General features: G+C 42.3%; 1 protein-coding gene across 6 annotated transcripts in view; it reads left to right on the top strand.

Moving 5' to 3' along the window:
• LOC139535716 (rho guanine nucleotide exchange factor 10-like protein) overlaps positions 1-15391 on the top strand; it is a 155762-nt gene that overhangs the window by 63710 nt on the left and 76661 nt on the right. For all 6 annotated transcript variants that reach the window (XM_071335429.1, XM_071335427.1, XM_071335428.1 and 3 more), the window contains one exon: positions 10726-10844. In XM_071335429.1, coding sequence (XP_071191530.1) covers positions 10726-10844 — 119 coding nt within the window. The remainder of the gene's footprint in view (positions 1-10725; positions 10845-15391) is intronic.

Below are 15391 nucleotides of genomic sequence, written 5' to 3'. Positions count from 1 at the left end.
CGTGCGTAATTGGCCGACTCCAACCACGGTTAAGTAGGTGCAGCGGTTTTTAGGGTTTGCCAACTACTACCGGAGGTTTATCCGGGGTTTTGGTCAGGTAGTGGCTCCCATTACCTCACTGCTGAAGGGGGGACCGGTGCGACTGCAGTGGTCAGCTGGGGCGGACAGGGCTTTTGGTCACCTGAAGGCTCTGTTTACCTCGGCTCCCGTGCTGGCTCATCCTGATCCTTCCTTAGCGTTCATAGTTGAGGTGGACGCGTCCGAGGCAGGGATAGGGGCTGTGCTGTCTCAGCGCTCGGGTATGCCACTAAAGCTCTGCCCCTGTGCATTCTTTTCGAAGAAGCTCAGCCCGGCGGAGCGAAACTATGATGTGGGGGACCGGGAGTTGTTGGCTGTTGTCAAGGCTCTGAAAGCGTGGAGACATTGGCTTGAGGGGGCCAGACACCCTTTTCTCATTTGGACTGACCACCGAAATCTGGAGTACATTCGAGCAGCAAGGAGACTGAACCCTCGCCAGGCAAGGTGGGCCATGTTTTTCACCCGCTTTTCTTTCACCCTCTCCTAAAAACCAGGTTCCCAGAACGTTAAGGCAGACGCACTGTCCCGGATATATGACACAGAGGAGTGGTCCGCAGATCCCGCTCCCATTATTCCAGCTTCTTGCCTGGTGGCACCAGTGGTGTGGGAGGTGGACGCGGACATCGAACGGGCGTCACGTTCAGAGCCCACTCCTACCCAGTGTCCGGTTGGGCGTAAGTATGTTCCGTTCGATGTCCGCGATCGTTTGATCTGTTGGGCTCACACTTCACCCTCCTCTGGTCATCCTGATATCGGTCGGACAGTGCGCTGTCTTGCTGGGAAGTACTGGTGGCCCACGTTAGCTAAGGACGTGAGGATTTATGTGTCCTCCTGTTCGGTGTGCGCACAGTGCAAGGCACCTAGACACCTGCCCAGAGGGAAATTACAACCCCTTCCCATTCCACAACGACCGTGGTCACACCTCTCGGTGGATTTCCTGACGGGTCTTCCACCCTCGCGGGGTAACACCACGATCCTAGTCGTTGTGGATCGGTTGTCTAAGTCCTGCCGTCTCCTTCCTTTGCCCGGTATCCCTACGGCCCTACAGAGTGCGGAGGCCCTATTCACCCACGTATTCCGGCACTACGGGGTGCCTGAGGATATAGTTTCTGATTGGGGTCCCCAATTCACGTCTAAAGTCTGGAGGGCGTTTATGGAGCGCCTGGCGGTCTCGGTCAGCCTTACCTCAGGTTTTCACCCCGAGAGCAACGGGCAGGTGGAAAGAGTCAACCAGGAGGTGGGTAGGTTTCTGCGGTCCTATTGCCAGGACCGGTCGGGGGAGTGGGTGGTGTTTCTCCCCTGGGCAGAGATGGCTCAAAACTCCCTCCGCCACTCCTCCATTAACCTGTCACCTTTTCAGTGTGTGCTAGGTTATCAGCCGGTCCTGGCACCATGGCATCAGAGCCAGATCGAGGCTCCTGCGGTGGATGAATGGTTTCGGCACTCGGAGGAGACATGGGACGCTGCCCATGTGCGTCTGCAAAGGGCCATCAGGCGGCAGAAGATGAGTGCCGACCGCCACCGCAGTGAGGCCCCGGTGTATGCATCGGGGGATCGGGTCTGGCTCTCGACCCGAAACCTGCCCCTTCACCTGCCCTGCCGGAAGCTGGGTCCGCGGTTTGTGGGGCCATTCAAAGTCCTGAGGAGACTGAACGAGGTTTGCTATAGGTTACAGCTCCCCCCTGATTACCGTATTAACCCCTCGTTCAATGTGTCTCTCCTCAGGCCGGTGGTGGCTGGTCCTCTCCAGCAGTCTGAGGTGCGGGAGGTTCCTCCGCCCCCTCTGGACATCGAGGGGGCCCCGGCCTATACAGTGCGAGCCATTATGGACTCAAGACATCGGGCGAGAGGCCTTCAGTACCTCGTGGAGTGGGAGGGGTACGGCCCGGAGGAGAGATGCTGGGTACCGGTGGGGGACATCCTGGACCCATGGTTACTCCAGGAATTTCACTGACTCCATCCGGATCGCCCTGCGTCTCGTCCCCCGGGTCGTCCCCGAGGCCGGTGTCGGCGCGCTGCTGGAGCCGCGCGTCAAGGGGGGGGTATTGTCACGACTTCCACCAAAGTTGTTCCCTCTCCTTATTCGGGCGGCGTTCGGCGGTCGACGTCACCGGCTTTCTAGCTGCCACCGATCCATGTTTCATTTTTCCTTTTGTTTTGTCTGTTTACATACCTGTTTACACACCTGTTTACACACCTGGTTCCCATCGCATTATTTAACCCTCTGGTTTCCCTTTCTGTTTTGTGCGTGATTGTCTTTCGTGTGTTGGAGTTCTATGTCCTGTTATGTCCTTGTTTTAATACGGGATTTTTTGTTACGTTCTTGTATTGAGTAAATACAGTGTTTTTTTTACTCTTACCTGTGTCCTGCGCCTGACTCCTTCGCTATCTTCTAGATAGACTCTGACAGCTAACAAGTACTATGATGAAGCACCGGGGAGCAGAACATAGGAGATGGGCCATGTGCTCCCTGTACCATGCTGTAGGTTCAAGTAGAAGAGATGTCCTTCAGATCCATGCTGTCAGTTCAAGTACTGTACAATTTAATGGAAAACTGTAATTTATACTGTAACATCAACAGTAAAATACCCAAATGTTTTACTGCGGCATACTATAAATTATGGTGCATTGTGTGAACATTTTGTGGGTGGGAAATAATTACTGTATTTCGAATGGTACTGTATTTCCACCCCACAGAATACAATACCGGACCATATCTTTGGAACGCCAAAAACCTTTTGACCACTAGTGCATTGGTTCCCAACCTTTTTTGAACCATGGCACCCCTTGATGGGATATATAATTCTGCAGCACATCTACAATTTCCCTATTATTGGTAATGACCTCCATCTCATCTGATCCATACTGCAAATCATCTATTTTCTGTGACAATTTTTTATAGATAAAATATGGTATTTTTTAAAATAATTTTCATAGTTTTCACAGTTCCTTACTCATGATGGTGTATTTGTGTGTACCCCTTTTAGAGAGTCCTGTGAGTCTGAAACAGAAAGAAAAACATGTAGCTCTGGTAAAATAGGAAAAAGGACCACTTTTGGGTTTAAAAAAATTAAATGTATTAATTGTATTAACATTTTTTATTCTGATTTTTCAGGGGGGTGCTGCAGCTTTGGCAGAGGCTGTGGCGTAGCTAAGCCAAGAGTCATATATTAAAAATTCAACCTCTCTGGCTAAGCCTAATCAGACTTATCTATGATAATGGTTTTCATAGAAGAAGTAAAATGATTCAAATGACTTTGCTTGTGATGCGCACCCCTCAAATCATACAAATGTAACAACAGCCTGAGCACACTGGACTTGAAACAACAACAACAATTTACCATGTGCCGTTTAATGTATTATCTGACAGGCACTAGCGCTCCCAAGTAAGCACACCGGTGGGAACCACTGCAATAGTGGGTGCATGATATTGTTGTTTCTAGTCATTAACATATTTTGAGGCATGCCTTGTAAGAGGTTATATTGTTTTACCTGTTAGTGAGAATGTTGTACCAATTTAACTCATATTTGGTTATAGTGCTCCATCAATTTAAAATGTATAGGGACAGATTGTAGTAGCAGCAAGTCTCAAACCTTAAATGGTTGAGCATTTTGCCATGTCCTTATGATCTCTTTTGCCCTGTAGTGTCCCCTTTACAGTGTAGTATTGTGCCTCTGTGGTGTCATTCAATGTATCTCCTTCAGGGCTCACGTTACATATTATGGTTGTTATGGCAACTGCACGTTTATTTGCCTTGCTCAAGCAACATCAATTTCTATATGTTTTTTGTTGTAATTATTCAGCATTGGATAAGAAAGATGGAAAGATACCTAGTGATGATGAGTCAAATACAAACAATAAAGCCGTTGCCACATGCTCCACTGTATGCTGCTAAGCTTTAGAATTTTTACACCCCGAAATGAATCTGTCAGACCGCAAAGATTATCTCAACATCTCACTGTGCTCAAACAGTGGGAAATGTTTATGATGAGTAATACATTATCAGGGATTTAATTAACAAATCCCACTCTTGCATCGATCTCTAGGAAATATCAATTGCGCTGGTATATTTAATTAGTCTATAACTTTGTATCATAGGGTTGATAGACTGCTGCACTCTGCAAATTAAATCATCATCGGCAAAAGACTTGAAACACAAGCCTGATTTGAATAGAACATCACAACCGGAGAAATTAAACCTCTATGTGGAATGGCTTGAATGCACCTTTCCATGTTGAGATCAATCACCATTTCAACTCCTGTCTGTTGAATTGGACGTGTCAATTTGTCACAGGATGCTATTCAATTCTTGAATGGATTAGAACTTGGATGGAATTGACCCCGACTCCCACCACATTAATAGGCTTCCAAATAGAACAGATCGTCCATGGCCTAGTCCCATTGGTGAAGCTTTAAAGACAGTTATCCAACATTCATTGTGCTACATTTGATCAAGTCAAGGGAACAAGGCCTGACATTTTGATGACTGCAATTGAGCGTTCTCTTGCTAATGGTTTAGCTATTCAAAATCACAAGGACTCCTAAATGACCAAGACAAGGTTATTTTGGGGCAGCTTTTTGATAGTTCACTGCAACGACTTGTTTGACTTCTATGGAATGGTCATTTTGTGTCTGTTCGGTTTTCAATGGCAAGAACTACATGAAGGACAAATGAATTGTTGGCTACGGTCATACTACAGTCTGTGTATTTGGATTTGACCGGTGTAGCCCGTCATTGTAAATAAGAATTTGTTCTTTTAATTAACTGACTTGCCTAGTTAAATAAAGGTTAAATAAAAGAAAAAGTCAAAAATAAATTAAAAATGTGGTCTTTAGCAGTAAGTACAGTACATTTTCTTCTGATGCAGTATACCACAGCACAGTTTACCACAGCACACTTCGCTTTATTATGGGCGACAGGTTCAGTACACATCAATGCATCCTATATCAGAATGTAGGCGCTGGCACTCACTTAAGGGTAGGAAGCATGATTTGTTACTCATCAAATTAACAATACAGTGTGGTCAAAGACTTAGTAACTTAGCTGTAGTCACGATCTGGTTACCTATAACTACAAACAAAGTTATGTTTTGCACTATTTCTCAATGTCATATGGAGAATCTACTCTGTGTTAACTAGCTCGAGCTGGCTAACGTAAACCACTAGCCATACAGACCGAGTGTTGGCAGTGGTGCGCTACAATCCACCAATCACGAGGAGGTATGATGTAAACAACCAATCAGATTCCCCACACGTGGGAGCCACATGATCCTGCTCTGCTTTTCCATTCCATGTAGCTCTGAATTCTCCTGCACCACTGACAGGCTTTCCTCTGGCTCAAAAGGAAAGTTGAAAATCATTCCTGCCTGCTCTAATTGTTTAGCTAGTACTTCGTATGTTCTTCATTTGTTTTTCACCCTCCAATTTGTTTGGTCAACTTTGTATTATTGTCTCTGTAGTCTATCTAATTTGGATTTACCTCACTATATGTTAATTGGATTAGCTAACTCTCCCTGCTGTCTTCTTTGTGATGCGTTTCTGTGGGTTCCTGCCTTTGCTAGACTAGTTGGTGTTGATTTCTGTCATATTACTTAGCTGTGGTTGGGTAGCTAGGCTAGTTAGCTGGCTAGGCTAGCTAGCAGGCTAAAATAACTAACTTTAGCTGGCTGGATGACTGGCTTGCTGGCTAAGATAAATGCATATACCGGAAACATTATTTGATAACTGGTTGGATGTATTTCCAAAATAACCGTTATTGATTTTCCAAAACCTTGGTTTACTTTAATGTAGCTGTAAGTTAGGTGTGTTGATAGCAACTGGCTTACTCATGCAGTGTTAACGTAACATTAGCAGGCTAGTAGGGTTAATGTTAGTTTCCTAGTTGGCTAGCAACCTTGCAAGCTGATTTGTAACAATAAATTCATAAAGTATTTGCTTGCAATTTGGCAGAAAATCTTATCATTTGCAAGTAGTCATGCAAATGATTTGGTTTCATTTCAAGTTATACATTTGAAGTTATTTCTGTTGGCTTTTACATTATAGGGAATAGGCTGACTTGCCGATTCCTCCATATTACATCACACACCGGGAAAAACATTTTCCGACATGACTTCGGCATTCTTCTGAATTTTGATCGGTTTGATGTAATAACTAAAAAAATATAAAAGTGAGGTATAACTTTTCATTGGGAATTTTGATGTGTATACTCATGCAAATCCATATGTTACATGTGGTTATGTTTATGTTACCTACCCTTTAACCCTTTACACTCATGGAAAGGGGTAAATTGAAATGATTCTTACAAAAGCAGATGCATATCCATGGTAGCAATTGAAAGGGAGATTATGGGGAAATTATTAGACTAAAGGTAAGGACACAACAGTTTACCTGGCACAAGACTAAATCCAAACATTACACTGTTGATTTTATGTGCATTTTACATTTAATGCCACATTTCTTGATAACAAAATCTGAAAATACTCTGGATACATTCAGTAACATGCTAAGCATATTGATGGAAAATGTGGAGTAGGTGCAACATAAGACCAAACAATTACAAGGGTTTGGGTCAGAGAGGACTAAATAGTGTCTCCAAGCGGCCACACACCTCTCCAAAGTGTGCACAGCGTTTGCAATGCAATTCAAGGAAACCTATCATCATTTTGTTGTGCATTTGTTGCATTCAGGTGCATGTGCCACAGCAAATTTTCTTCACAGAGACAAACATAGGCTCATTCTGTTCATAACAACCCGGGGTATAACGTCATGTCATCTTGTAACTGTACATCAAACATAATGATCATAAACATTTAAACTGTACATGACATGAGTTTTATGATGACATCAAAGCGGTATTATTATAATCTTCAACGTCTCATCTTTCAAATTACATAGTCCTCTTAATTTACAAGTGCTCAGCATATGTGGGAACTCCTTCAAGACTTTTGGAAAATAATTCCTCATGAAGCTGGTTGAGAGAATGCAAAGAGTGTGCAAAGCTGTTATCAAGGCAAAGGATGGCTACTTTGAAGAATCTCAAATATATAATATATTATGATTTGCGTAACACTTTTTTGGTAACTACATGATTCCATATGTGTTATTTCATAGTTTTGATGTCTTCACTATTATTCTACAATGTAGAAAATAGTAAACATTAAGAAAAACCCTTGAATGAGTAGGTGTGTCTAAACTTTTGACTGGTACTGTACATTCAGTCTGAATCTGCCATCCTATAAGTTGTTGTGTGACTTCAAAATGAGGGGCGTTGTAAAAAGAAAATTCATCAGCGATTGGAACGTATCTAACAAATCTTACCAATCAAAGTATCAAAGTTGGTAACGTCATCATGTAGGCTGGCTCTGGCCGAACCCATCGGTTTCTGGGACCAAGAATGTGTTTGCTTTCTAGAAATCGTAAGTGAGAGGCAAATCCAGACTCATCGTGGAGAAGAAACGTTAGTTTGGGTAGCCAGGTAGTTTGGGTAACCAAGAAATAGAAGTCATATTATAGGATTCTTTTTTGTTTAGTTGTATATGAGGCAGCCAGGTGGCATAGAGAACCAGCCCCACAGCAGCATTCAAGACTGGAGTGGATGACTGTTTTACCTCCAGAGTATCCATCCTTAGTGTATTGGTTCTAAGGTTTTATTTTTGAGTGGTTGACATCCAAACGCAGCTCCTGACAGCAATTTTATGTGATGGTGTGTAGTCTGTCACAACTGATATTTTCAATTTTTTTTCCACATTTGGCAGTGCTGTACTGTGGCTAGGCCGAGCTCCCCTCTCTCTTTCCTCCCTCTTTCATTCAGACCTGATGAGACACGTTGTTTGTTTATCTTTCGCCATGATGCTTCAGTTTACAACACATTAAGCAGAATAATGGCAGTTGGAGAGAGGGAGGGAGGGAGGGAGGGACAAAGATATTTGGATGTGGAGCTCTGGCTTTCTGCTCTATCTGAAAGGGTTAGAGTGTCACGCCCTGACCATAGAGAGCCCTTGTTTCTCTATGGTGTAGTAGGTCGTGACTGGGGGGTATTCTAGTTTATTATTTCTATGTGGTGTTCTAGTTTATTATCTATGTTGGTGATTTGTATGATTCCCAATTAGAGGCAGCTGGTAATCGTTGTCTCTATTTGGGGATCATATTTAGGTAGCATTTTTTCCCACTTGTGTTTGTGGGATATTATTTTGTGTTTTGTGCAAGTGTACCACGTAGTCACGTTTCGTTGTTAGTTTATTTGATTTATTGTTTTGTTTAGCTAAGTTTCACTTTATAATAAATATGTGGAATTCAACATCCGCTGCGCCTTGGTCCGTCTCTCCTCACGTACGTGACATAGAGGGTCTTTTGTGAATAGAATGTATTATCTCGGATTCATTAGTGACTTTGGCTGTGTATGTGTATGTGTGTATGCCCATGCCCATGTGTGGTTGTGAGCGTGTGTGTGAAGTGACTGTCTGTCTTTCTCTCATTAAGGCCTACATTAGACTGGTTGTGTGTTTACTGTTTGTTCCGAGGGGCAGGCACCATTACTTGTCATCATTAATACACAGGCAAAGCTGAATGGCAGGGTGTGTTTTCACAATGCCTGTATTTTGTTTTTCTCCTGCCTCCCTTCATGCACACAGTACTTAAGGAAATCAGAATGGGTAACACAGTCTTTGACATACTCAGGTATTTAATATCACCCTCCACAACAAATAACATCAGCAGGACCAATACCTTTACTGAACCAACAATCACTTGGTTGCCAAACATACAGTAGTGGAGTGTTGTTTATGCTCATTGAATGATTAGCTGAAGAAAGGTGCAGAGCATAAAGGTGCAAAGGAAATCAGTGGACCCTCTAACCCACGCGGACCAGCTTCGGGCAATCTGCCTTCAATTACAGCCTTTTAATAAATGACCCTCATAGCCCTGATCCTCCCTGGGAAGAGCTCTATCTGAGAAAGGCTCAGAGATCATCTCAGAGGGAGATCATTTAGGAATACTTTGCAAACACTAAATAGCCCAACTTCATCATTACTGATTAATCAGTTGATGATCTGTCTGATCCTGCTCCTCTGATTTGTCAGGTAGTCTTCTCTGGCAGAACACTTCATCTGGTTGCTCTGGTCAAATACTGTACCATTTCTAAGGTGTATTGTTTTGACATAGCGCATGTGCCCTTGTATTTAAATTACCAACACTAGGGAGCTACAGTACATCATCATTTGCAACCTAACTTTCAACATAAATACCACCCCTCAGTGATTTAGACTAGTGGATTTTAGCGATACAGTATGATTTTTCTTCTGGCTCATAAGAAAGCCTGGACTTTTCTCTTTTTTTTCTTAGCATTGTTGTCAAATGACATCTCAACTCTGTCATTCTAAAGACACACTCAATGTTTCATTGTTCCTATTCACACTGGTTCAGAGAAATATGGAATAAGTTATCATATGAAATGAAATGAGTATCAGATATGAAAGCCTCTCAAAAGAAGGGGCTTTGACCTTGACCCTGTCCTCTCACTCTCTCCAAACATCACTGAATGGATTCATATTTTGAAGGTCATCAATCTCAATGAGGTTATAAATGTGTATCATCATGAACAGTTATTCAGTACTGTACTGAGGCTTGGTAACATGAAGCTATGCAGAGTTAAGAGGTGTTGAATGTACGTGTCTCCAGTACATATTTATCTATGGAAAATCTGAGAATAAGGGTTTAAAAGCAGTGCGACATCTTGAGGTACTGTATCACCTGCAAATTGACTCCCTCTTTTTGTGTACCAGTCCTTCTAAGGGAAACCCATCTGAAATGTTATGAGTTGGGGAGACAGAACTAAACTAATTGGCCCTTAAGTCTCCTGTATTTCTACCTGCACTGCAACAGCCAAATAGCAAAAACAACTGCCCCTGTCAAATTAACTGGTCGCACATCTCAAACCAAATGAGGTGTTTAGGATACACTGTGATGTTAATGCTTTGGAAACAGCAACTCTGTATTTCTGTGGCTTATTGCATATTGATATATGCAGTTATGCACAAGACACAGGGAGTAAATTAAAACAAGCTGTTTGATTGCACACACAATTGCCTTTTAGTTAGTTGCAATTGACAGTTACGAAATTACTTAATGGAGGTATTTTGGCAGATCTGTGTTGTGTCTGGCGAGCAGGTGCACCTGTTGTAGTGGCTTCGAGGTATTCAGATGTCATGTGCCAGCCAAATTCTTTATTAACCAGCGGTTGCCTTTCTCCTGCTGGGGCAGATACTTGCTGTTATTTTCTCTTTAACAAAGGATCATCACCATGGCCTTAATCAGTGTTGGCCTAGCATGGAGCTTCTGGGCGTGGGCTGTACCTGGTCCCATCTCCCCTGGCTCTGACTGATTACACACACACACAATTCTAATTATCCTATTCATATTACATACCTGAAGCCAATTCATCGGGTTCCACTTTGTTTTGGAAACAAGAAAATAGACCAGTGTCCACTGTTCAGTCAAGTATTTCATATTTCTTGCGATTGCTTATTTGAAGAGGTCCTAAAGAGCACACTTGGAAGGCTCAACTGCAGTAAGTACAAATACAGTTACAAGGTATATGCCATTACGACATATGATTGAGTGGAATTAAAACTAGTTGTCTTTTCTTCTAGGAGAGGAGAACACACCAGGATGGTTCTGTGCAGAGGATGAAGGGAAGACCATTTCACCATTTTGGCTTTTACTGGCCTGCCGTGTGCCTGTCTTTACCACCAAATCCTCGGACAGGAAGGTGAGTTCCAGGTTAAAACGCCTCTTTGTTCGACTCAAGTCTTCTAGTTAAACAGAGTAGTGTGGGTTCTTCGATAGTTTTTAGAATTGTTTCTCAGACATGAACTGAGGCACACTGTAGGGCTAAACAGAATGGCCGCCCCCTATCGACATCACCACGCAATCAATAATCAGGTCGCAGCAACAAACAGTGAATGAGGAGTATAATATTATGTCTACTCAGCTATATTACAGTGCAGTTAAGCGCAGTAATTTCCCATTGAAGGCAATCAAAGAGTACTTGCTGCAGCCCAGGAGCTAAAAATACCCTGTCTCAGGATGATATCACTACAAAGGTCCTAGGCTATCAAAATATTAAGATTGCATTGAAAAGACAGGTCTACAGTTGAAGTCAGAAGTTTACATCCACTTAGGTTGGAGTCATTAAAACAATTTTTTCAAACACTCCACAAATTTCTTGTTAACAAACTATAGTTTTGGCAAGTTGGTGAGGACAATTGTTTACAGACAGATTATTTCACTTATAATTCACTGTATCACAATTCCAGTGGCTCAAGTTTACATACACTAAGTTGACAGTGCCTTTAAACAGCTTGAAAAATTCCAGAAAATGATGTCATGGCTTTAGAAACTTCTGATAGGATAATTGACATAATTTGAGTCAATTGGAGGTGTACCTGTGGATGTATTTCAAGTCCTACCTTCAAACTCAGTGCCTCTTTGGACATCATTGGAAAATCAAAAGAAATCAGCCAAGACCTCAGAAGAAAAATTATAGACCTCCACAAGTCTGGTTCATCCTTGGGAGCAATTTCCAAATGCCTGAAGGTACCACGTTTATCTGTACAAACAATGGTACGCAAGTATAAACATCATGGGACCATGCAGCCGTCATACCGCTCAGGAAGGAGACGCGTTCTGTCTCCTAGAGATGAACGTACTTTGGGGCAAAAAGTGCAAATCAATCCCAGAACAACAGCAAAGGACCCTGTGAAGATGCTGGAGGAAACAGGTCCAAAAGTATCTATATCCACAGTAAAACAATTCCTATATCGACATAAGCTGAAAGGCCGCTCAGCAAGGAAGAAGCCACTGCTCCAAAACAACCATAACAAAGCCAGACTACGGTTTGCAACTTCACACGGGGACAAAGATCGTACTTTTTTGAGAAATGTCCTCTGGTCTGACGAAAATAGAACTGTTTGGTCATAATGACCATTGTTATGTTTGGAGGAAAAAGAGGGAGGCTTGCATGCCGAAGAACACCATCCCAACCATGAAGCACAGGGGTGGCAGCATCATGTTGTGGGGGTGCTTTGCTGCAGGAGGTACTGGTGCACTTCACAAAATAGATGACATCATGAGGGAAAGGAAAATTATATGCATATATTGAAGCAACATCTCAAGACATCAGTCAGGAAGTTAAAGCTTGGTCGCAAATGGGTCTTCCAAATGGACAATGACCCCAAGCATACTTCCAAAGTTGTAGCAAAATGGCTTAAGGACAACAAAGTCAAGGTATTGGAGTGCCCATCACAAAGCCCTGACCTCAATCCTATAGAACATTTGTGGGCAGAACTGAAAAAGCGTGTGCGAGCAAGCAGGCCTACAAACCTGACTCAGTTACACCAGCTCTGTCAGGAGGAATGGGCCAAAATTCCCCCAACTTATTGTGGGAAGCTTGTGGAAGGCTAACCGACACGTTTGACCCAAGTAAAACAATTTAAAGGCAATGCCAATCAGATACTAATTGAGTGTATGTAAACTTCTGACCCACTGGGAATGTGATGAAAGAAATAAAAGCTGAAATAAATCATTCTCTCTACTATTATTCTGACATTTCACATTCTTAAAATAAAGTGGTGATCCTAACTGACCTAAGACAGGGAATTTTTATAAGTCAGGAATTGTGAAGAACTGAGTTTAAATGTTTTTGGCTAAGGTGTATGTAAACTTCCGACTTCAACTGTAGATTAAGGTGACCAGATTCCTGAAATTAAAACCGGGGACATTTCCAGTTCGGCGGTCAATATATCATTAAAATATCCAATGTTATTATCTATGAAATACAAAAGGGGACAATTCCGGTTTCATGTATTTACTCTAACAGGCACACTGTGATAGAGAAAACAACTATGTTACAGAAACACTACAGACAATACAGAACTGTCCAATCTGAACAGCCATTCAGTGGTCCTGGTAGTCTGGGTAGAATAAGAGCAGAAGAGAACATGAGCAAAATTGAAAAAAAACTGACAATATTATATGTGAAATAATTAACAACACAATAAAGAAATAAGACGATGATGAGATTGGTAACTACATAATATACTTATACCAACCTAATCTGTATATTTCTCAGAAGAATGTATCTTCTTCAGGATTGCTCTGTCTTTGGCCAGCTTCTCCATGAACTCCTGGCAGGGAAGGTTGAAGTTTATCTTCACAAAAAGCATGGACTTGATGGTAGGAACAGTGAACCTATTTCTTGCTGCTGTCCATATATCATTCATTTGGGAGAACACTCTCTCGACTGGTGCATTACTTCCAGGTAAGCACATGACAACAGACACTAATCTAGCCAGGTTAGTGTGTGGGATGTCATTCTCTTTGAAGTGGGTAACCACCGTGCTCTATCTCTGACTAAGCGGTGTCTCAGATGTTTTCCATTCTTCAAGTGATCCCCCCTTTAGGAACTCTTGCAGGCCAGTAACCTCGTCACACAATGCATCCTCATTGATGGTCACATTGGGGCATATTTCCTGCAGTGCTGCCTTCTGGATCTCTACACGCTGAGGTTTCCTTTTTAAAAGGAGACAATGTAAAATCTTTTAGATTATCTGTGTGCTTTGATTGAAGAATGATTGGGATGTTTTGAGAAAGCTCTCTTTCGACATGGCTCCATTTTCCTCTTGCTCTCTCAGAAGTCCTTTGACCAAAACTGGAATGAAGTTGTCATCACATCTTGCAGTCAATTTTGCCTCAATTTTGCCTCAGCTGACTCCACAGCACAGCGGTCCTGGCCTTCAAGCATCTTGACCGTGTCACTGAATACGGTCGGGTTTCCATGGACAAAGGCTAGCCAAACTTTTTCTTCTCCTCCAATCTTTCTCCTCTTTTCTTCACTCGTCTTCCTGCTCTTTCTTCCTTTCCTTCTCTTTACCTTTCCACCCCACTATTCCACACTCTCCTTGCTTCACTATTTTTACTCCCTTAATTTTTCCTTCTCCTTCTTCTCCAATCTTTAATAATAAATAGTACACTATTAGATAAAATACTTTGGTTAACAGATTCCCATTGCTTGCCTCATTTTTGTATTTTATCTCAAAAACATTGCTTGGAATAATAAATTGGCTGGCTCTGTAATCATATATTTACCTTTCCTCTTCTCTCCCTTTCACTCTTCTTCCTATCCAGTCTTCCTCCTCTCCTTCCTCTCCACTCTCTAACAGAAAACATTATGCTAATGTTATCCATGAAAATTTCAAAATATATTTTCACACTACTTATTATAACGCCAAACCATTAACATTGTAATCTACAAATAAATATTCTCATAATTAATTGTGCATTAATTTAATATAATCATATTTTCAAAACAGCCCGTCCACTGCATGTTTACATGTGAACGTTTTTTAACCTAGCTAAGTTACCATGACAGAGCTAGCTAACCTAGCTAGATAACTTAGTCGACATAGCTAATGTTAGCTAGCATAACCTATTTAAAACCTTATAAAGCAGATAATCTATCTATATAATACATTGTGACATTATAACATCATTAGCTAGTATCTCAAACGATTGTAACTTACCTGGCTTAAAAAGACGTTTGTGGTGATGTTGTGGATTCACTTGATACTTGCTAGCTTCTGGTCGAGTTTTCCACAGCAGTTTTCTCTAAAACTATCGCGAGCAGGTAGTTAGTAGAAGGAGAGTGAATGAAGCTGCTATAGCGAGCAGGTAGTTAGTAGAAGGAGAGTGAATGAAGCTGCTATAGCGAGCAGGTAGTTAGTAGAAGGAGAGTGAATGAAGCTGCTATAGCGAGCAGGTAGTTAGTAGAAGGAGAGTGAATGAAACTGCTGTAGCGAGCAGCCCCCTCTGCTGGACAAAACAACACAACGCGATTGAGACGTCAACCGGTAGGCTCTGTTGCCCAGTCTTTCTTAAAATATTATTTCACTTTGGAGTATTATTTTTAAAGCACAGTTAAAAACGGGGACATTTCCGTGGACAGCTCCAGCCGGGGACAGGCCACCAAAAACGGGGACTGTCCCCGGAAAAAGAGGACGTCTGGTCACCCTACTGTAGATGCACAAAAGTCACATTGTGGTCTGATTGTGTTCAGATCTGTCTGACCACCTCAGGAGGTGCATTGTGTGCAGATTTTTTCTCAGTCTGGACACAATCAGGCTACCAAAAGTGCGTACAGTTGGTGACTTCATCAGCACTTCGCTTTGCTTGCTAGCTTTCTGGCTAGTTACAGAAGTTAGCAGGCTACTTAGCTACAGTAGTTAGCTACTGCCATCAAGTTGTTGTTGTGTTATTAAC

Source organism: Salvelinus alpinus, chromosome 12, assembly GCF_045679555.1.
Source record: "Salvelinus alpinus chromosome 12, SLU_Salpinus.1, whole genome shotgun sequence".
NCBI lineage: Eukaryota > Metazoa > Chordata > Actinopteri > Salmoniformes > Salmonidae > Salvelinus > Salvelinus alpinus.
This window is presented reverse-complemented; position numbering and strand designations above follow the sequence as displayed.